This window comes from Haemaphysalis longicornis, unplaced genomic scaffold (genome assembly GCF_048455015.1).
Source record: "Haemaphysalis longicornis isolate Haplotype H1 unplaced genomic scaffold, Haemaphysalis longicornis Haplotype H1 scaffold_2, whole genome shotgun sequence".
NCBI lineage: Eukaryota > Metazoa > Arthropoda > Arachnida > Ixodida > Ixodidae > Haemaphysalis > Haemaphysalis longicornis.
In genome coordinates, this window is record NW_027526295.1 from 265,500,081 (window position 1) to 265,523,190 (window position 23,110).

General features: G+C 46.6%; 1 protein-coding gene across 1 annotated transcript; it reads left to right on the top strand.

The window, feature by feature from the left end:
- Window positions 1-4,785: 4,785 nt before the first annotated feature.
- LOC144167770 (arylsulfatase B-like) lies at window positions 4,786-21,477 on the top strand. Its single transcript, XM_077696951.1, has 9 exons — window positions 4,786-5,152; window positions 7,789-7,948; window positions 8,603-8,715; window positions 9,683-9,793; window positions 10,991-11,116; window positions 13,718-13,841; window positions 17,193-17,486; window positions 19,192-19,631; window positions 20,733-21,477. The coding sequence occupies exons 1-9, from the start codon at window positions 5,114-5,116 to the stop codon at window positions 20,871-20,873; spliced, it is 1,548 nt and encodes a 515-aa protein (XP_077553077.1). The 5' UTR covers window positions 4,786-5,113; the 3' UTR covers window positions 20,874-21,477.
- The last annotated feature ends 1,633 nt before the right edge of the window (window positions 21,478-23,110 follow it).

Genomic DNA, 23,110 nt, shown 5'->3' on the forward strand with positions numbered 1-23,110 from the left:
ATCGTCTTACCACCCGCCCATCATCGCGAGGAACAATGCTCTAGATTATTCGAGGAGTTCTGTACCGAAAGCTATAGTCTCATAGCCCAGCCCTCAGTGCACGCTTACAAAATTCCTCTAATGTGACTTTGACAGGACCAGTCAAGAACCGTTTTAAAATTGTATGTGCTAAAGGCAAGCGCCCTCTCGTTTAGTGCAGATGAAGAGGAGCGGTGAAGGCCAATTCCGCCTTATATAACACGCACCAAGATGGCTAGTTGGGCGAGTTGGTACGGGTTCATGATGAAAAAACAGATGCTTTTTACATATCTAAACATTGTGGCACTTGCGTAAGCCAGCCTTCACACTAAACTTTTTTACACCCTTTTAGCCAAAAAGGGTGTAGAATAAGTGGAAAAAAGGTGTTGGGAGGCCTGTACACCCCTTTTCTTGAGTCTCAACACCCTTTTCCTAGCTGTACGCCCTTTTTGTTTGAAAAAAAGGGTGTTGATCAACTTCAACACCCTTGGTTTTTCTTAGGGTGTTGAAATGGTGTGGAAAAGGTGTTCAGCTGTTCATTGTATAAGGCCATGTTCGGATGCATAATAGCACTGTAAAGAAGAAGACATCCCCTCATATACTCCTCTACTCGCAAGAAATTTCCAAACGCAAGAAAAAAAATAATTGCTCTTATGCAATGATCGCTCGTTTCCTTATTTTGTGCACCAAATGCCCCAAGTTTAGCTTTGGCACGTGAAACACCAATTTGAACATTCAAAATTAAGAAGACTGTAGTCGTGTGGCGAAAAGGATGTTTACCAACTGCAACACGCTTGGCTTTCTGTAGGTTGTTGAAACGGTGTGAAATAGGTGTTCAGCTGCAAAAAAAGAACAGCGGAGCTGGGGGTCGACCTAGTTTCTTCCGGTGTTGCTAAGTTTTGTTATGTTTGCTAAGCTTTACAATGTTCTTGCTAAGCCAGGATGACCGCTCAGGGATGAGGCCAAATTTAACCGGATTTCGCAAGGCTGTTCCAGTGTGCCCCCCTCCCCCCCCCCCTCCCCGTTTCCAGAAGATCCAAGAGGGAAACAAGGTAGGTCGGCCCCCAGCGTTGCTGTTTCTCCAGCCTTGCACCACTATTGCAAGCTGCGCGAATTTTTTTACCTTTTAGAATCCAAAAAAGAATAGTACCTTTGAAATGGTACAGTAAGAGGTGCGGATACGCATACGCCCCTTGTGCTCACACTCTAACAAGCTCGAAAGCCGACTTCACTGTTATAATACCCTATCTGCGGTGGTGCACCCTTTACAGGTGCCCCAGTTCTTTTTCTTTGTATTTTTTTGCTAATGCCACCGAAACTACCTCCTGAAGCTTAAAGAGCTTCACTGGTAATAAATTATGCCAATTCATATTGCTGTAAACATCGTGAGGTACAACCCCCTTCCCCCCCCCCGCCCGCTTGTAGAGAATGTTCAGTCCACCCGTGTAAACAGGTACAAAATGCCTCCAAAATTGGAGTTCTCTCTACCTTTTTTCTTCATTGGCGGTCTTCTCTTACACCCTTTTTTTCTTTACGCCCTTTTTCTTAGTTTCGAACACCCTAATTTGAAGCTTCACACCCTTCTGGGAAAAAGGGTGTTGAAATTATGAACACCCTTTTTGAAGGGTGTTTAGGTGGTAGGGAAGATTTGTATGGTATTTAATAAAATTCTATAAGTTACGGATCAGAAAAACTACCGCGTAATTAAAAAGTTTTTGCAAATCCGCGTGTTGATTTGTATATTCTCGTAGTAAAATCCATACTTCCAAAATTAGCGCTAAAATATCAGTTTTTTGCGACAAGCCCACCGACTCCATCTGGGGGCTTTCCTCTGCTGGGTATAAAAGCAAGAACAGCACATGTATTGTTAAGTAAGTACGCTCTCCCTGTACTGCTTGCATCCCGTGTTCCAACTGTAACTTGTACGTATTGGCTGTTTGTGTTGAATGCTGCGCGGTCCGCCGTTTGACATTGCCTCTGCGCATGCCATCACCTCAAAAAAAGGGTGTGGGACTCAACACCCTTTTTTTAGGGTGTTGAGCTTTTCATTCATACACCCTTTTTTTGCCAAAACACCTTTTAAGGGTGTTAGCCATGGGACAAGATTTTTACACCTATTCGGCCAAAAAGGGTGTTTTTACACCCTTTTTTAAGTTTAGTGTGTTCTGTGACCTTGAACAAAAGCGAAGTTCGTTATCTTGCTGAATATCTAAAAATTGTGACACTTGCGTAAGCCAGCCTTCTGTGACCTTGAACAAAAGCGAAGCTCGTTATCTTGCAGGCCGCTTGACTTGACGAGTTGCAGTCCTGCGTACTGGTCCCTTTTTGAATTGAACTGTTTTAATATTCGTGGGGTTTTGTGTGTATATTGTCACGTAGCCGAAGACGACGCAGCTGTCTAGACGAAAAGGCAAGTTTATTGGAGCGAACTTGTGCTCCGCTAACAACTCAAAGAATACACAGGCGGCGAAACAGCAGTCAACAGAGTGACGTGCGTAGACTGGTGTCGGCGACTCGAATGCCGCGGCGTCTCCTCTGCAGGCTTTTTATCTTTCGGCGCGAGTGTTTCTGGAACCGTCGATTTAGACCCAGAACATTGTAGATCAGAGAAGATTCTTCTGGGCTAGTGACGTTAAGACAAAACAGTCTGCTTATCTGAATGAGATAGCCCGTGCGGCATAAAAATAAAGAATGGAAGACGCGCTTCGCCTGGGGCACAGATAACAGAGCCGGGCGTAGCCGGGCAGTAAAAACAAACAATACATAAACAAACCCATACATGATTTGCGGCAGTATGTATGTCCACTTTTCCAATAAAATTTCAGTTGTGAGTGCAGCGCTGTGTTTACAGCCTTCCTCGTCCTCGTCTCTCTTGCGCTGGTTGAAGACACACATCGAAGGACGGTGAACTAAGTCACTTATGTGCGCACGAAACACATTAATATGTGCACAGGGACTGGAATACAAAACTTTCTACTTCTAGTGTGCACAAAGACCGGCAAGTTACTTCACTTCGTTCATGTTTAAAATCTCTGGCAGCAACCAGTGTTTTTATAAGCGCTGGTGAGCGATTCTGGTGAGCTACATGCCTCCCTGCACGCACACCTGGCTCTCCGTCACAGGCGTATACATTACTATTCGGTTTATATCCTTCTTCGCATATTGTACGAAAGTACAGACTCAAACAGTGCGACCTTTCATCCGTTACAACGAAGATATTAAAAATGGCCGTTGAGCTTTCCCTGAGAGAGTCGTCAGGTGCGTGAAATGTTAAAAAATGAACCTTAGGCGTGTGAGCTGCCACTTGAACAAATCGGTATTCACATCACGTGTTCTTACTCAGTTTCTGTAAATTTTTAGGTCTATCCCCAGCGTAGGCGCGTTTCGAATATGCTATACGCGGGTACAACTTAAGAACGGCAATGGAAGTTTCCGCTGTGCCTCATCACTGCAGCCGGATGTTACTCCGCGCAGCGCAAGTAGTGCGTTACTGAAAATATTTTGAACATGGCCGGAGCCGTTTCGGGATTTTTGGACTTAACGTGCTTATAAATTACAGCAGCAATGACAAAGAAACTACGTGAGTGAAGGCAGACGCAATCATGTATGCATAGCAATCTCCTTTCAAAACGCGCGCGCCCGTTGACATCCGGGTCCGTCGCTTAGGCGGAGTGATACGTACATGAGCTATTGCTGTTCTTAACTTGTTCCCGGGTATAACATGGACTGTTTGCAGAGGTGGTATAGTAGACGCGACAGCATGCACACTTTTCGGTCGGGCCTTTTCCCTGTTGAGTCAAAATTTATACACCTTGAAGAATTTTTTCCAAATCCAGGATCTTGTATGGTGCCATAAAGCTCGCGTTTAAAATGCCACAGTTATATTTTCTTCTAAGCAAATATTTATGGAGAAGGGGGTTTATTTCCTGCTTTGAGAGCAGTTGTGCTTGGGTTCAATCCAACTGGAAGAAGCGCTTTATTCTAGTCTGTGCAAGGCTTGTGTGCGCACCCACCAACACTTCAATAGGGGTCAGCTATACTGGCTAAATGCCCTTAGCAGCAATGGCTACCATTTCGTGGCCCCTTTGACGCAGATATCAGGGTCTAGGCTCGACTTCATTGAGCATAACGGATGGAAGAGCGCAAAACCAAATCAATGCAAGCATGTACGTGCTGAGGGCAGAACGTATAGTGACGTCTTTGAGCGCGTGGCCCACTTCTAGACAGGCATAATCTCGACCTACATGCTGACATAAGGGGTCACTCTCAGATATGAGCAGTTATGCCCTTAATTCGGTAACTTCCCCGAGCATGCGGCCGCGGTGTCCGAGCGGCACACTTACACACTTCCGAGCATCTGTCGTTCAAGCGTGCTTACTTCGCTCTACATATCTTATTTAAACGCGCAGCCCACCCGAACTTCGACCACTACATAGCATGGCGTTTGGTCAGCAAAGGACTCACGCTTAGGGAACCCCGCGATGGCTTCAGAGGTTCGTAAGAACTCGACGTTCATGAACTAGACCGTAAAGAGCTGTTGCTCGTGCTTCAAGTGCTGTACTTCTTTTTCAACCATTTCTTTGTATTGCTTTTTTTTTGTGCTCTCGACGCATTCGGCAAACTTTTGTTAAGGCTGTAAGGTCCTGATACTCTTTGTGTCTGAAATAGTTATGGGATAGAGGGTGGTCGGATGGGTTGTGAACGATGATTTACGAAAACGTAATATACTGAGGGTGGTGCAGAATTCTAACTTTTATCTTCATTTCAAGGGGCAACAAGCCTGTTTTAATTATTGCTACATTCATGAATGGCTGACTACCTCTTTGTATAAAAAGCTCACTGTTCAGCGGTAACTAAAAGTTTACGTTGACAAAGCATTGGATGCTTGAAACCGTATCTTGTTCACTTGCGTAAATGCCCAAGCTCTCGCTGCACAATTATACACAGAAGACAAGAACTGAGCAACATAACCAAGTTCAAACTGTAAACTTGACGTCCTTGGAAAGCAACTTTCTGGCTTCTTTTACAGGTTTCAAAAGCCGCTGCATCTGCGCTGTTCGTCGTTTCCTTAGCATGGCAAGCAAGAGGAACTCCGATGCCACCCAACATTATTTTCATCGTGGCTGACGATTTGGTTTGTACCCTGCGGCGACAGTTTTTGAATATTTCTCTTACGGAAGTGCCGTAGTCAGTCAAGCGATAATGCCCATCAATGCTTCCGACTCAAGGGGGAGAGAGAGAAACGTTTTTTAAAGCTACCCCAGTCCGGGTTGCCGAAGTTGACTCAAGGGAGCGGATGGAGGTTGAGAATATTAATTTACCCACGTTAAAAAGTGCCATTAATGATTCTGTTTTCTAACCTTACCCAAACATTGGCTGGAAGATGACTATAAAGGCACTCCAGTGTGTATGGTACTTCGCATATACCGTATTTATGCGCTCAGCTTGCTGCGTCGGCCCCCATATCTGTTTTGATGTTTCGCACTGTGACAGCGGCAGCCACTTCTTGGTTGCTCAGTTGTCACCTCGCAGCAAACTCGTTCCGGCCCATTCCGTAATTCATGAAAACACTGCATTTTGCGTCACTTTGCAAAGCAGCTTTACAAAGCGACTTTACAAAGTCGGCGGTGTGCGGAGTTTTTATTGTGTTTTGATTATTTTTATTTTGTTCATGAGATCAATCGTAAAAATTCTGACCAGCAACTTGCTTGCGTTTTCTGCGATCAAAAGTTTTTCGTGAAAAATTTTACCCCGCGCAATGAACGCACCCCTAAATTTGCATCAAATTTAAAAAAAAAAGTATGACCATTACGTGAGTAAATACGGTAGTCACAAACTTTCCCGGTGAATTGCGGTCAATTAGTGCTTTTTTGTGTGTACGATGTGTGTAAGGATGAACTCCCGTTTTCTTTTACGCGCCTATTTTATCTCTTTTCTATGCATGAGTTGGCTAATAGCTTCCAAACTACTTACAAACTGTAAAGGGAGACGAGAACTCCCCAGCCCTCATGGTCTTTTGTCTGTTTCACTTCAGAAAGCAACAAATAAACTTAAACAAACTTCAAACTTCATGTTAGTGCCCATTTGTAGCATGCTACGGATATCTACGAATGTCGTTCCAGGGTCTGCGACCCTGCGATAACTGCTCCCGGATGTGATCACAGCAATAACATCATGTTTGGGCACAGTTCTTGTGTAGCTCCGTGCACTGGAGGCCGGGAGAAAGAGCTGCGAGAAAGTCCATCATACGCAGGGAGGGCACAGGAACGATTCTGTGATTGCAGCCAGTACGCAGCTGCTTCCCGTTCTCGCGTTGTTCATGCAAACACAAGGATGGAAACATCCCCGCCGTAAACAATCTTTGGCATTTTGCCGACAACTTTTGCAGCAAAAATAGTTGCCAGCTATATTTTCTTAGGCACCACTCCCCTCCACGAAGTGCTTTGCGCTTGTAGGAGCTTCTCAATTTGGCGACTGCGACCATTTTAATTTATTCCGCAGGGAAAAGCAAGCTAATGCGCCCGGAATATTGAGAAGTACACTCCCGATTATCTCCCTAACAGACGTTCGAAGTCTTGTAGCGTGAGCTACACTGGCCGAAGTTGAGCAGTTTCGGGTTGCTCCTGGGGAGCCGTGCTGCGCATGCGCAATGAGCAGTCACGTCTTACGGCGCACAGCTGGCGCGCCGGAGCCGCCGCCGCCACGACTGGATTGGATTGGAATGGATTAAATTGAATTGGATTGGATTGGATTGGATTGGAAATCGTTTTAGCATCACAAGCACGATAATCAGCTAATCATAGACAGAAAACCTAAGAATAACCAGCTAAACCTTAGCTCACGCTACGTTTATCCTGGCACAGCCGAGCTAAGCCACTTCTATTTCTTTTACTTGTGGTTGCAGCGGTTGCGCGGTGCACAGGACAGGGGTGTGCTAGCATGCCCAACGGCATACACGTGTGCAATAAAGGAGTTCTCAACTCACTTGAGCTTCGGATATAGGATTGTGTTTGGCAGGATTCGGGGGCCTTTTGGCGTTTCTGCAGTACACGCGCATCAATTTTCCCACTGACAAAAATAAATCTGCCTACACTTCTAAAAATTAAGTGCACGTTTCATACTACCTTCTTTCCAGAATTTTGCTGGCACTCTTGATCTTAGTAAGTTCTCCCGCACCAGACCGGACGCAGGGGCGGAGGACAATATTTACTTGAATAAACCGACTTTTCCGCGCTTTTCACATGCTGGAAAGCCTCTTAAGGATGACGAAAGGAACTTTGGTTTGAATCATCGTTGTCGCAGGTTGTGCACTTTAGAGTCTGGGGACATAAAGTACTTTGAGAAATGTTTCTTACGAATATTGCAGCTTTTCTCTATGTATCTCTTTTCGCTAACGTAGTGCGGTCCCAAAATGCCCACGAATTCCATGAAAAACCCCTCCTTGATAGTCTTAAATAAAGGTTCTGAATGCCCAGTTCCTTGTATGCTTGAGTGTTTTAATATCGAGAACCACTCGCCGCTCCCATTTCTTGGAATATTTTCAGGGCAACCACCTAATATTCAGTCAAGTCTGCGTGTTTTTGACATTTGCATTCTAAATACCAAGCCCGTATGCTCCTGTTTGTTTTCGTCAATTAGCGTCACATCCCATATGCATGATACGTTCTCGAAGCCTTTTACGTTCATATGAAATAAGTACGTCACACCTGCTCAAGTTAACGCCGAGGGGAAAATTCTCTGATGGCCGGGTGGGTCTTCGTTCTCCGGCAGGGCTGGGATGACGTGAGTTTCCACGGCTCGCCACAGATCCCGACGCCCAACCTGGACGTTCTGGCCGCCGACGGAATCATCCTCAACAACTACTACGTCCAGCCCGTGTGCACGCCGTCGCGCGCCGCACTCATGACGGGACTCTACCCCATTCACACGGGTGGGTGGTGCACGCATTTCCACATTCAACCAGAAAAAAAACACGATGCACAATTTCATGCTCAATGAGCCACTTTAAGAACTGCCACGGCTGTGAAATGCTTCATTTGGAGTAGGGCGAGAAAGAGGGGGGTAAATCATCTCTCTATGCCGCAAACCACAAACTCGAGCTTCGATTTTACATAGAAACAGGGCTACTTTATCGGCATCCGTCAGCATCATAAGCTCGATGTGGAGTTCCCTTTGCTATGTGGCCACTACGAAGCTTTTTAGTGAACGCATAAGTAAGCTGACATCTGTTTTGTTATCATAACGGTTGCACTAAAGACGCCTGGGTATCCTGCACTACCGACAGACGTTGTACGCCCACGTACAACGCAGCCAAAGCGCCACGCTAATACATATACGATCCGAACGAGCGATGCCTCCTGATTGCCTTAATCTGCCACTACCACCCATGCATTTGTTTGGAGGCTCCGTGAAGACAAAATGTAGCCTTGTTTTACCTGGAAGAACTAGCCATCAATTCGCCTACTCCGCTAAATGCCGACTGCCAGTGACTTTCTCCGGAAAAGAATCTTCTTTCCCCTCCCCCTTTATTTTAGAGACTGCACTAGTGATGATATTTCTTGGCGTTCTTTTCTTTCACGTGCAGGCATGCAGCACAATGTGATATACGTAGGCGAGCCGTGGGGCCTGCCACTGAATTTCAAGCTGATGCCTCACTACTTGAAGGACCTTGGCTACGAAACACATGCAATCGGAAAGGTATGCAACAGGAATAAATAATACACGAGCAAATGCTTGATTGAAATAGACGCGTGTGGTCCCTCTATTCTTCTAGGACAAAACATTATCCAGAACGAGCGTGAAAGAACAGTAGCTTAGCCCTAGGCCTTGAAGCCATTGAGCGCGCGAGTGATACCTTTCGCTTCTACAGGCCAGGCTTAATTCATTCTCTGCATTCTTTGTTCGGTGTAGTTTACGCAGTGGTTCAACATCTAAGGCTGTTTCGGATTCCCTGCACTTGGGCGCAATGATGAGTATTGGATACTCAACTGGAGTGGCCTCATTTTTGAAAGAGAGGGAAAACAACGGTCGCGGACGCACATTCAAATACCCAAGGGAGTCTAGATTATCCCAATGAACTTCATTTCACCGCAGCTGCCATATAGCTTCAGAATTGTAAAAAAAAAAAAAACATTTTTTACAAGATGTGCTGTAACGTGCCTGCTGCTGTTTTCTGCCCTACAAAAACAGTACATTCGTTTAGGCCGCTCGGATGTACTCTGTCCGCTAATTCGCTTTATCAAAGTCCAAATACGCAATATGCTTATACATTTCCGATCCTCTGTGCTGTTTCTGTCGTGGCAAACTATTCGCAAAGACACGTTTGCTTCTTTGAAGCCACTTTGAAGCAGGATGCAAAAACGCGAGTATCACACTTTGGTCACGTCTATTACCTGACTTAATTCTCTTTTTCAAGATCAGGATGATGTGTTAGCTGTGGGTACAAAATGATCTTCTTTCAAAAACCAAGAGGTGGTATTAAGTTGTATAACAACATAAAATCTAGTCATCCACGACTCACATTCAGGCGTGAGTCGTGAAGGGTAAATTTCAAAACTAGCGGAAAACAATGGTAACGTACCATGTATCGCCAGCTTCACAACGATGCTATGGCGTCATAATATGGTTTGTTTGTTTGCTTTTTTGTTTCGATTTCATCTTTCAGTGGCATCTCGGCTACTTTAAAGAAGAGTACACTCCCACCTTTCGAGGTTTCGATTCATTCTACGGCTACTACAATGGCGAAGAAGACTACTACAACCACACCGTCAAGGAGGTTTTGTATGCCCTTTATTTTATTCCTTACATGTCAAAGTAAAGTGTGTTATTTAAACCAGTAATTCCCACCTTGCAGTCGTCCGCGCTCAGCTAGCATGCCGAGCGAGCGCAAACTACGGCAAATCGTAGCTTAAGGAGATAGACAAATTAGGATTTAGACGATGGGGTTAAAGGGGTCATGAAGACGAGATGAAATTTTGTTCGTTTTAAAAGAACTGACCATTTTTAGCTTACTAATCTGTACTTCAGACATGAAAGACGTTCTCTAACCACAGCGCGGGGACCGATTCCGGGCAAAGACATACCCCTGGCCGGATCGTGTGAACCCGTCGGCGATGGGAATGAACAGGACGTGATACCTTCGCGCATGCGCAGTAGCATCGCTGCCCGAGTGCATCCTTAATACATATCCAACTTTGAAGGGGTGTGTTACGGACCAGCGTCTGTGTGGGAAAGCTGGAGGGAATTCCCTCCAACAAGGATTGGAGGGAATGTTGATTGATTGATTGATTGATTGATTGATTGATTGATTGATTGATTGATTGATTGATTGATTGATTGATTGATTGATTGATTGATTGATTGATTGATTGATTGATTGATTGATTGATTGATTGATTGATTGTAGGGATTAACGCGCTGACGCAACGCAGGCGATGAGGCGCGCCGTAGTGGAGGGCTCCTGATTAATTTTTACCACCCGGGGATCTTTAACGTACGCCAAAATCTCGTACAGGCGTCCTCGTACTCAGCAGCACAACGCCTTATCCACCGAGCTACCACGGCGGAATGTCGCGATCTCGGAATAAGTGACGTAACGGGTCAGCGAATAATGAAATTTCGGGGAATACAAATTGTAGAAAAGTTCCAGCTCCTAATGATTTCAGCAATATTTTGAGACACACGAAAGAAGAAGCGCAGCCATGCCTTTGTAACGCACAAAATCTGAAAAGCAACGGCGGCGTTTTGCGAGGATCAAAGACAAAATCAGAAACATTATATTTGTTTCGTCGCATGCAAAAGTAGTAAAAATGTGTTTTTTTTTTTCTTGAGTGGGTTGGTTTTGGGACTATAAATGATCTAAAATTGTGAACAAAGTCAAGTTGTGTCTGGTTCAATAACAATCCTGGTTTTTGTCGTTCGTACACGGCATATGGTGTTTTAAACAGGTTGGTTTCTTTTCTATTTTCTCCAGGGCTCGCATGTTGGCCTTGACTTCTGGTACAACACTAAGCCTTTGCGAAATGAAACCGGCCGATACTCTACCACAGTGTTCACCCAGGAAGCAAAAAGGTTGATTAAAGAACGAGACTCGTCCAAGGTAAAAGCTGCTCTCAGTGATGCTCTTAGAATAAAGAAGGCAACATTAGGCACAGCACCAGGCCTCTTTCGTTTATAGAAGAAGTTATTACGCGCGCAGCTGGTTCCTGAAACAAAAGTACAACGCGAACAAATTTAATCAGCGTCCTTATCGCGAAACGCTTAAATGCTTATCCTAAGCAGCGTAAATTGTTGGCGTCTCTATTGCAGCCTTAAATCAGCCCCCACGGTCCATGGTGTAGATTGAACGTTTTTCTTTCGATAAACACTTTCGATAAACGTTTTCCCTCTTATCTTCGCGTCTGGAAGCACTGCGAAAGGTACAGTTCGGAGCGGCACTACGTGATTCGCTCGTCGCACCAAATACGCCTTCCGTTTCTGCTTTGCTTTTGTGGCTTGGTTTTAAAGTTGCTATCGAAAAGCGTTCATTGCTGCAACTGAAGAAAAATCGCCCAACAGCCGCTACATGGCCTCAGTGACGTAATTCGGGCCATTGAAGAACGTCAAAACCGGAAAAGAGAGAAAAATATTTTTAACGAATGTCCAAGTTATGTGATGGGCATAGAGCAGCAATTTCTGGCTGAGGTACTTTGCGACCCCCTAATCTAAGTACTGGGTGTGCTGGGTGACTACGCTGTGGAAGCATTTAAGATTTCAAAAAAAGTTGAAAAAAGTGTTGCAGGGTCCCAATAGGCATTTCTCTGTGGACTACACGAGGAAACCTGCCTGGCTGTCTGTAACGCACGGTGTGACAGACTTGCTCCCGACAGAAAAACGCTGTTAATAAAAAGCGCTAGTGTCACAGTGCTTTTGGTACAGTGAAACGAAGAGGAGGTATGTGCTTTGGGCCGCGGGACTCAGATCGCTGAAGTGAGGAAGAAGACGTCGGTTCGCTGGTGCCTGGCACGCCTTGTACCGATGATAGCTGCTGTGCCTACCAGGGCCTTGTAAACGTTGTAAATATATCCAGGCTGCGTCTCCGCATCGTTACACTAGGACCATCGTATTTTCTCATGAGACACTAAAAAATGTCTTCCCAGTAATGCATTTGTGTATGGCACTGAAACCGACTTTGAAGACGCTCGGTGAATATCGCGCTTTTATTAGGCATTGATTTTAAGTCCATATAAGGGCCTTATAAAGCTCTATTATTATAAATGGTGGAGTGCTTTCGGAAGGCATTCTCAGATAATGAATGGCAGCCTACCATTGCCCCTGAAGCATAAAGTGTGTGACAGCTGCATCTTACCGGTACTCACCTACGAGGCAGAAACTTGGAGGCTCCCTAAGAAGGTTCAACTCAAATTGAGGACGACTCAGCGAGCTATGGAACGGAAGATGATAGGTGTAACGTTAGGGGACAAGAAGGGAGCAGAATGGGTCAAGGAACAAACCCGCATTAAGGACATAATAGTAGAAATTAAGAAGAAAAAATGAGTGTGGGCGGGGCATGATTAATGCCCCGCCACGGTTACCTTTCCCTCGCATTAGCGAAGGCAAGGTAACCGTTGGTCATGAAGGGTAACACAGTGGATCCCTAGAGAAGGCAAGCGTTTCAGGGGGTAGCAGAAAGTTAGGTTGGCAGATGATATCGAGAAGTTTGCGGGGATAAATTGGTCGCAGTTAGAACAGTACCGGGATAAATGGAGATCCATGGGAGAGGCCTTTGCCCTACAGCAGTCGTAGGTAGGCTGATGATGATAAGGTCCTAGGATTTTGCTAACTTCGTATAAAACTGTTAATATGGAACCTGAGAAAAATTCTTCTGAGCAATGCGTGCGTGTGCAGTGCTGAATACAATTTTAAGGGAGCGTGGCGCATATAGCATTAATTCCAAAATTCCCACTCGGATGTTCCTGAAAATTGTTTTCCCGTCTGCGCGTGCCACTGCATGCACTTGATAGGTGGGAATAAAGTGCGGGCAAGCCTTCTTAATCAGGCTTTAAAGAAGCCGTGTAGTCGACGTATCCCTCCTCCCCCATACTATGACACTGTATTTACGCTTTGTGTTAGAAATATCCGGCTCAAAATTACGTTAGTGAAGCATTGTAAACTCCAAAACAGCCCTTTTTCCACAAATACAGTTTTTCTTGCAGGGACAGATGAGGTACACAATGTGTGCTGTACGTTCAATTTTTTTTGGCAAACTCTACATCGACCAAGGTTGACCCAAGATAATTTCGTGGTACCGAAAAGGAAGGCCTTCTCAAAGATTTGGATTGGCAGATTTATTTCATATTACACCCAGTAACGAAGACCCAAATAGTACTTACCACGTGTTATGAGGTGTTAGATCTGCAGCATTTGCCATGCTAACGTACGATACATTCGCAAAACCACAGCCAGAAATACAAGTTGACGTCATTCTGAATTTGGGGCTGCAGCAACGAAATAGGAAAAACTGTGAATACCTACAGGCATTGTTGCCCGCATCGTTCTTTTTGGCGATGTAAATAAAAAAAAAACTCACTTTGCCGATTGGAAGAATTTGCTTTTGGGGAGGAATGCTAGTACTTACGGGCAACGGTGCTTGTAGTGAATCCCGAATGTCAAGTGGCGGCTCACAGAAACCTTAGTCTCTGCTTCTGTTGATCTCTTTCAGCCGTTCTTCCTTTACCTGAGCCACCAAGCACCACACGGAGGCATAGAAGTGCCACTAGTTGCACCAATCGAGAACATTGAAAAATTTCAATACATCGGAGAGAAGAACCGAACGATATACGCTGGTAAGACATAAATAAGCATAAAATGGCCGTAGCTGTTCTCCAGTTTTCAACCGTGTTGGCTGACAGAATACTACCCCCATTTGCGAATGCGCTGCATGTAGGCCGTAGTGCCTGTTTCAAATGCGGCCGGCCTGGCCAGCCTCGTTTCTCGAACACAAACGGATGTAGTAGGAATATGTTAAAACACAGGCGGATACATTGTTTGTTAATCATGAATCGTTAACGGCACGACGACAACTGTGGGCGGTACGCGAGGAGAAGTACAACCCATAATCAAGCAGGATGTGTTTTGAGAGCTAACGGTAAGCACTAGTCAAAGACGTTGAGGTTAGTTTGAAGGGACCACCGGTTACGGAAGCACGGATCACAGCCTGCAACTTATAATCGAGGTACAACGGTTAAAGTTGCGCGACCACAAGATTCCTATACCCCGGTTTTGTGAGAGTCCCGATCAAAACGTTTGTCGTAATAATCCCACACTGTTATATACCCACTGAGGAGCACATACCCGCAGTGGTGTGTTGGCCAACGCTTTCACCAGGATTTGTCGTTTCGGGCGTGTCCCATAACTCAAACAATGCTGCCAACATAGCATTCAGAGTAGCTTCGCTGTTACAAAGCATACTCGGCGCTAATGCGGCCCAATAACCTTCACAAAACGTACTGTTCCGAGGATGTAAAAAAATAACTCGTTGAAAGACTAAAGTTCCGGTAAAACTTCTGCAAGATCCTGCGACGGGATGCGAATAAACAGCATCGGCTGATACGAAAGTTACATGATATTGCGTCGTGACTGAGGAAGAATGTCTAAAATTTTAAAGATATTTCACTATTGAGCATTTTGTAATGTCTACAATCAACGCACATATACGCAATTCATAATTAGAGATTGATTTTGTTTGTATTTTTAAGGGAAATGACAACGGCTTCATGATCGCTCAAGTTTGCCGTTGCTTCTCAGCCTTCTCTGTGGGCGATCTTGGTCACGAGCACGTGCACTCTAGCGACCATCCGATGCTTATTCCAGGGAGTTTTAGGGGTGAAGTAACTTAGGGTCTCGGGCTGTCGGCGTCTCCTGTCGTCATCGTCATTTAATTTAGTCACGGTACTATAACACCGGGACACTAGTTTTTTAGCGCATCATGCTAGAACACTTCGTGCTTCAAAGATACCAGACGTTAACAGCAACGCTGTATACCTCTATCCCCCACGGTTTCTCCGGGGTCAAAAGCGCCAACGCTCCAAGAATACATTTATACACTGCATGCTTCCCCCTTCCCCAGGCTTCCCGTAATTGGAGATGGCCTTTTTTTTCAGTTTCCTAAGGTAGCTTGATGCCCTGTGCCGCCACGCATCTAAATTTCTTACCTCCGCCGTCTCCCCACTTCCGAAAAAACTTCAAGCACGAAGCGCGCATACTTCGCGGAACACATCATCTCCAGAGCGCACGCGACAGGTCGAACCCGCTGCAGATTAAGCGTAACATATTTTCAGAGGAAGACACAAGACAGCGCTCTTCGCCATCTCCGAATGCTATGAGCTGCGATTAACGCTTTTCTTCCGTACGATGCATCGCCACAAGAGTGCCTTGCCTGCGGTGGTGCACCCTTTACAGGCAACTCTGCTCGTTTTTGGTGAATACGACGTTCGTTCAGTGTATCATCCCTAATATAACTGGCGCTGTAAAACGTGGGTGAGAGTTTTATGCCTTAAAAAATGGTATTATTCTCCAAATTTCTAGTCCCTACGCCCAGCAATATGGGCTTGGTGATGGTGAGTTCTTCATTTTTTTCATAAGATATTTTTTGACAACCCATCCGTGAGGCAAAACCTCATTTCACAACCATCACACCACTCATCACGCATTGATCGCCAGCATAAAGTTTCCATTCTGTTTTGCCGCGCGACATTCTTTTCAGCAGCCTTCTTACCGAAAACATGCGACGATCGGAACCACCTTCCCTCTTCCGTTGTAACGATAAGAGATCCTTTGTTGTTCGAAACTGCAACTTCTCAGCAATTTTTGTAACTATATGCAGTTTCCATTATCTATCTTTTTCTTTTATTTGCTTGATTTCTTACTACATATACATTCTTTTTTTAGTTGATTTATGTTGCTTTCGTAATTTGTGCTTCTGACACTTGTTTCTTTTCTTTGTTTTTTTCCTTGTCTTTATTCCTTTGTGTATTATGAAATGTTGTACCCACCCCCTCTGTAATGCACTACGGGCCCTTAGGGTATCCCAATAAACAAATAAACGTATTTTTCGGTATAAGCAAACACACTCCCATTTGTCATTACAACTTTGAATACTGCAAGTTCCTTTTATTATTGTTACAGCAATTGTACTCTTCGTTCTCTGACAGCTTATAGTATTATTAGTTAGAATTAAAAAAAGACCCATCCTGCACTTATGACTTGTAAGCACAGATGTGTTTGTGTGTGATGGCAGTTCAGTTTTATTCTCGACCTCTTAATTTTGCCGAAGAAAAAAGTGCATAACAGCTGCATCTTGCCGGTACTCACCTACGGGGCAGAAACTTGGAGGCTCACTAAAAGGTTTCAACGTAAATTGAGGACGACTGAGCGCGCAATGGAACGGAAGATGATAGGTGTAACGGTAAGGGACAAGAAGAGAGCGCAGTGGGTCAGGGAACAAACGCGTGTTAAGGACATATTGGTAGAAATTAAGAAGAAGAAATAGACGTGGGCAGGGAATGTAGTGCGAAGGCGAGATAACCGTTGGTCATTAGGGGCAATAGAGTGGATCCCTAGAGAAGGCAAGGGTGGCGGGGGGCGGCAGAAAGTTAGGTGGGCGGATGAGATCAAAAAGTTTGCGGGGATAAATTGGTCGCATTTAGCACAGGACGGGTATAATTGGACATCTAAGGAAGAGGACGTTGCCTGTAGTGGGCGTACACAGGCTGATGATGATAGTGATGATGATGATGATGATGATGATGATGATGATGATGATGATGATGATGATGATGATGATGATGATGATTTCAACACCTAACTACACCGCTCTTCATGCCGTTCTTTGTTGTAGAGTGAACCAATCAAAACAATGAACGCACCTGAAAAGCCCACGTCTTTCGGCAGTAGTAAGAATCACTGCCCCGCCAAAGCTACCCTCGCTCTATGCCATGTTGGTGAAAATAGCTTTGCTATTCAGGGGTTCAAAGGGTGCGCAGGTCCATTGTTTGTCCTTGTTCGTCCCCCGTTCGGACACAGTATAACGACATCGATCCGGGAGCGAGATGGTCGGACGTGCAATAACGTGGTGGACCTTAACGTGGCCGTCACATGGCGCTTCCCCCCTCCCCCCTTTCCACCCGTCAACGCAGGCATGATGGACGCCCTAGACGAGTCCGTGGGCGACGTGATCGAGGCGCTTCAGGAGGAACACATGCTGGAGAACTGCGTGCTGGTGTTCAGCAGTGACAACGGCGGCATCCCGTGGGGCGAGCATGCCAGCCGCGGCTTCAACTGGCCGCTGCGAGGAGCCAAGGGCACGCTCTGGGAAGGGGCCACGCGCGCCGCCGCCTTCCTCTGGTCGCCGCTCGTGAGCCGCAGCCGCAGGGTGTCCCACCAGCTCATGCACGTCGTCGACTGGCTGCCCACGCTCTATCGGGCCGCCGGTATGCGATTCCGCTCTTCACATTGCCTGTAGCATGGCCTCCGATATCACCCCGCCCGCGTTTAGCAAAAGGCGCGCGGGGTGATCCCGGAGGCCATGCCTGTAGGATTCGTCCCTGGTGCCGCTTTCAAGGTTATAGAACGACCGATATCTCCAACCACGGTATTCCAATATTGGTAGCCTTTCTAAAAACCACCCAAATAAAACTCATAAAAAATGTTTTCCTCGCTCTTGCGGCAAATACAAAGGTAATACAGTACGTTGGGGGCATGTATCCGACACTGTTTTCTTGGGGAGGGGTGGGGCAGAGGATTGGGCTCATTTACGTGCTTCATTTACATCCATGGTATAAATCACCTCTCCGAGACAAAATCACGTATTTTGTAAAATAAGAAAACACAGTGTTATTTGCCTTTAGAAGAAACATTTTGTTATGGACGTATAATATAAAGATAGATGATGGCAGTGTTATGTTTGCTAACCGGGTAAGCGGATGAAACTCATTGAGGAGGATTACGATTACGCACCTCGCTCCACTGGTGGATGACACATTACTAGTCTTTCATGGAAGGAAACAAGATATAGCTATCAAAGACAGGTAGTGGTGTTATCATTCTCCTGTGTAGTTGTCTCTACTTCTCCACCACCGCTGCCCCTCATGACGACGAGCTAGATCGCCATGCCGCTTCCGAGTTCTGCTTCTAATGATGCGAGGAAAGTAATTACCCGCCGCGGTGCCTTACGAGAAGCAGCTCCTACTTGTTTGCCGTGAGAATCGAGAAGGTCTATGATGGTGCCGATCGAGACGAGGACGCATGGGTGTAAATGTAAATGACCAAATCCTTACTTGGAGCAAAGAATACGTCACGTGCCACCGTAACATAACTAACGTACGCCACGTCGCCAAGGGAGAAATTGCAATTCGCAAGTCATGCGAGAATGACGAGTGTTCACAACACGATTGTGCAATGAGAGCGTAACTTTCTCAAACTCGGCATAAAACAGGCCGCGAGAAATCAAAACATGGGGAAGAACGGAGGCTCACCCTTTGCAAATTAACTATAACGAAGAAACCACCGCTCCGCGCGTCGATGCTCTGGTGGCTGCAGCTGGACATGAACTGCTAGTTCTGTGTTTTAAAGCAAAGCTTTACTACATTCGTCCAGCGATGCCGTGAAGGATGCGCAAATGACCTTTTGACTGGAGGCACACCTATGGTGACACACCCCTCGAAGCGGATCGCGTGATTCGCGGGGCCCGCTGTTGGCTCCTGTGGGCGCCGACAGCGGTCGCCATCGCCGCTGTGGCCGAGGCAGCCAGCCACCCCCGCAGCCTCCCATGCAGGCGGCGCTGTGTCGTTTCGGGCAACATGACTAGTGTCGCGCTCGGCGAACAGGAACGGCGCGTTCGCCATAAATGAACGCCGCGTTCGCCCCTGCGAACGCCGCGTTCACCAGGCCTTCTTGTGTGAGCGTTCACGGAGCGTCCACGGCTTTCAGACGTGGTCGGCAATACAGCTAAATCAAAGGTTTAAGCAAGCGAAACCAAGATTCAGCCAGACCAAGCTAAGCTTTTGCTTTGCATATACAAGGTTAGCTGAGCCAAGCCGCATCCATTTTTTGGTTCAGTTCCCGCCTTACCTAACAACCCAGCGACCCACTGATTGATGCCCCGGCACCGCTTCTTGGGACTTCTGTGTTGCGCAGGTGGAGACCCGTCGAAGATGAAAGGCCTCGATGGCCACGACATGTGGCTCCACCTGTGTGCGGACCTGCCTTCCCCTCGCACCGAGGTTCTCTACAACATCGATCCAGTGGCCCACACGTCCGCCCTGCGGTACAGAGACTACAAGCTTGTTCTGGGCACATCTGCGGGAGGGATCTACGACCAGCGGTTCCTGACGCCGGGCGGGTCGCGACCTTACGCGGACCTCGGCAAGCTGATGGCCGAAGCCAAGGCCGCGCGAGTATTGCGCGACTTCTACAACACCGGCGCCTTCCTGTTTCCCAGTTTGTGGCGAGAGAGGGCGACCATTAGCTGCGGCTCCCACGGAGTTTCGAACTTCGTGAGCGGCGACCCGCCCTACCTGTTCGACCTGGTCCGCGACCCGTGCGAGTTGCACAACTTGGCGCCCACCAACAGTGAGGTACATATACCTCGTGGTGCCATCAACAAATCCGTCACTACGTTTTTGGCTGGCTAATGAACCCTAATTATATTCCTAACAATGTTAACCGAATAACACTCCGTTCACTCGGACCACTGTGTAGCCGGGAAAAATGTAGATGAAGCCGGTTGAGCGTGCTACTTATTTATTATTATGTTGTACCTAAAAAAATGTGGAGTGGTGAACAAAGCAAGTAGGGTAGAGAGGTCACACATACTGTAGTTGCTCCTGCAATTTCTGGAAGCAGGGAACGTCGTTGCAGGTACCATTACTATGCATTGTGGCCAGCTGCACTTCCGGCCGTAGGAGCGGCAGCGATACCAGCAGTGGAGGTTATGTCCCGGCACGTCAACAGGACATCAACTTGTTGTGGAATCAATCAATCAAGCACAGGGACATCAACTTGTGCAACCAGTGCAGGCCCCGGACCCTTTGTCAAACCACGGGGCAGTATCTCGCACGCGACTGATCCAAGCGTACATGATTCGGATTGCAGGCGCTATTGATGCTGTGCAATGATTTATCTCTGCCAAATGAACAATTCACAAAGCAAATAACACCACATTCTGTAACCAGGCGTTCTACATTAGCAAAAACAATGATAGCAAAAATATGCTATTTATGCACAAAACGACTCCGGTTTGGCGCCTGAACTATTCATAACCACGTGAGAAAACACTTATGAAATAAAGATGTTATCTGAGATTTTTGTTACCTTAAGAAAGCAAGGATTTGTTACTTGCTTTCCGTTTGATGAAGGAAATGGAAGTTGAATAACGCTCCTTGCTTGCATTACACTGATTTAGAAGTTGGCATTGCTGCTACTAAGCTCGGAAAGACGTGAGAATGTGAAGGTATGTCACTTTCCTATGTATCTCCCTGGTAAAAAAAAAGGCGAGGCCAGAAAAAGAAGTTTTAGTGACTGACCTAGGGAGCGTAACTAACTTAAGCGTTCGATATTTGTTGCGTATCTTTCGTTCGATATTTATAAGCGTTAGATATTTATGGCGTACATTATCCGTCACCCCGCTCCCCCCCCCCCCCCCCGCCTTCCCCACCCATCCCCCTTTGTGCGTCCAGTTGCTGGTGCTGCTGAAGCGGAGGTTGGCTGCCTACGCCGTCACGTCCGTGGCCCCCCGCAACAAAGGCCAGGACCCGAGGTCCTTTCCCGAGTTCCACAACGGAACGTGGGCACCATGGGTGAACGCAAAGTCGATGTAGCCGGGGCCTTCTGGAGAAATGGAAAGCGGTTTCGGCCGCCGCTTGCCGACTCCAGGACCAGAAGAAAGAAATTTGCGGATCGAACACATAGGTGCAATCGACGTAAAGCGAAACTCTGCACTTGTGCTTGTACAGTGACATCATCACCTGCATGTTTCAACGCTAGACGTGGATTTTTTCGTCGTCAGAAATGTCGCTCGTAAGGTTCGTAACCGTGTGGTCCGTTCGTCCCGTTTACGTCCCAGGTATGCACAGCGAGGGCGCTTCTGCTGGCCAGCTGCGCGCTGTTTCGGCGCTACCAGCTCCAGCCGCAGAGAACGTGATGCGTACGTGAGCTGGGGCTTCCCTTCCCGGCGGCCGACCGCTTCCTGGCCCCTCGGACGCAATACTCGGAGGTCAGCGTCATCCGATGTGATTCTCCAATCCTCAAGGAGAACCCGACGCCAAAAAGGACGAAGGGCGAAGGCCGTTGACTTGGTTTGTTCGCCGAGACATGCCACTGTTACGCACAACAGCAGTCAATTCTGCGGCTTCAGGAGACACCTCATCCGTTTCGTCAACCCCTACCACCCATCATACAAAGTACCATGTTTCCTAAAGTTAATAAATGATCTCGAGATGGAATATTTTAACATGGCACGTCCCTCAAACAACTGTGTTTTGTTATGCGCATTTTGTTAGGAACATTTTCTTCACAAAGTACGACGCCTCTGGACTAGGAAAGGAGGTTGTTTTCAGGGAAAGAAGCAACTTCTCTTCTCTCCCGGAAAACCAGCACCCCTTGCTACATCATGTAGATCCTCCTGTGGCAACGAGGCTACCGGAGCGAGTTCCACGTCGGCTAGAAACTTTGTTCCATCGATTACGTATCAACGCAGCTCTCACAAATACCTACCAGTATCGCCTTGTCCTAACCTCGATCTCTTAATGTGGCAACTGCGGTTCACCGGAAACAGTAGAGCATGTATTACTGGAGTGGCCTGCATACCGTCAAGCAAGAAACGACCACGCACAGAACATCGAGTGCCTCAATAACAGTTTCTTAACTTTAAAAGCAGTTCTGCGACGTTGGGAATCTCCCTCCTCTCAGCGGAAAGTGCTAGTCGCATTATTTGATTACCTCCACGACATCGGCGTCTATAAGACGGTATAGGACTAAATATCCTAACACTACGCAACCATCTATACTTTTCCCGTGACACATTCCCGGTCTCACACACAAAAGATATTTCCTTTGTTTCAATTTTTCTTATTTCCTTCTTTCTTTTCTCTCTTCCGAATTACTTCCTATTGCGACTTAATTCCCTCCTCCCCATCTCCACAGGGTAGCATGTAGGCGACAACATGCCGACTGACCTCTCGGCGTTCCTCTAATTATGGATAGCTTTCTCTCCCCCGTGCCCCCCACTCCCTTCTTCCCTCTCTCACACTCTTTCCCTCTCTCTCCCCATCTCTCTCCCTCTCTCCAGCTCTCTCTGCTTTCAACTCCTGTAACGACATATGTCGCCTCCGACAAATAAGCGAAGAAGAACGAACGACAAGCATGTTTTCACCTCACAAAAAAATTCCCAAGAAGGCTTCTTCGGAATTCGCGCGTCGTAGCCGTGGGCTGCCGAATAATTTAGAAAGCCTGGGTTTCTTCAGCCCGTGCCGAAGGCTCGTACACACCGGCGTTTTCGCATTTTCCACTTTTATAAAAGAATTCCGATTCCATGGCCGGTAAGCTTCCATTACATGCGTTGTGCTCAGTGCCGGATTAGGAGACTTTGGGGCCCGGGGCTACTGCGTCCTTGGGGCCCTAATGATGATGACGATGATGATAAGGATTCCGGTTTAATATGCGAAAAGTTTCGAAGCCCATGTTATGTTCTCTGATCAGTGATAAATTATGCATAATTTTACGCTTTCCGGAAGCTAATTTCTTGGCTTGATGTCTAGTATTATACAACGGATTTTGTCAGGCGTAAAAGTTTTATGGGTTGATTGGCGGTTCATCACAGATTCACAATTAATCGAAGCGCCGTGTCGGCCTGCACACGCCATGGTACAGAAGAGTATTTTCTTACAAGAAGCATATTTTATAAAGACTGAAAGGTTTTAGTTTTATTTTTATTTAGTTTTAGTTTAGTTGTAAAGTTCTCCATCCTGCATATACGGGAGGGCTCAAAGTCCGCGCAGGCAGCTGTCACTCACAGACATCTGCCAAATAGGTGGCTGCCACGGCTTACGGGCCAAAA

What these genes read in the sequence shown, in the direction of transcription:
- LOC144167770 (XM_077696951.1), top strand. Translation starts at nt 5,114, where the DNA reads ATGCCACCCAACATTATTTTCATCGTGGCTGACGATTTG. An exon ending in ACTCTACCCCATTCACACGG is followed by an intron (nt 7,949 to 8,602) that starts GTGGGTGGTGCA and finishes TTTCACGTGCAG; the next exon opens with GCATGCAGCACAATGTGATA. An exon ending in TGGCGCCCACCAACAGTGAG is followed by an intron (nt 19,632 to 20,732) that starts GTACATATACCT and finishes TTGTGCGTCCAG; the next exon opens with TTGCTGGTGCTGCTGAAGCG.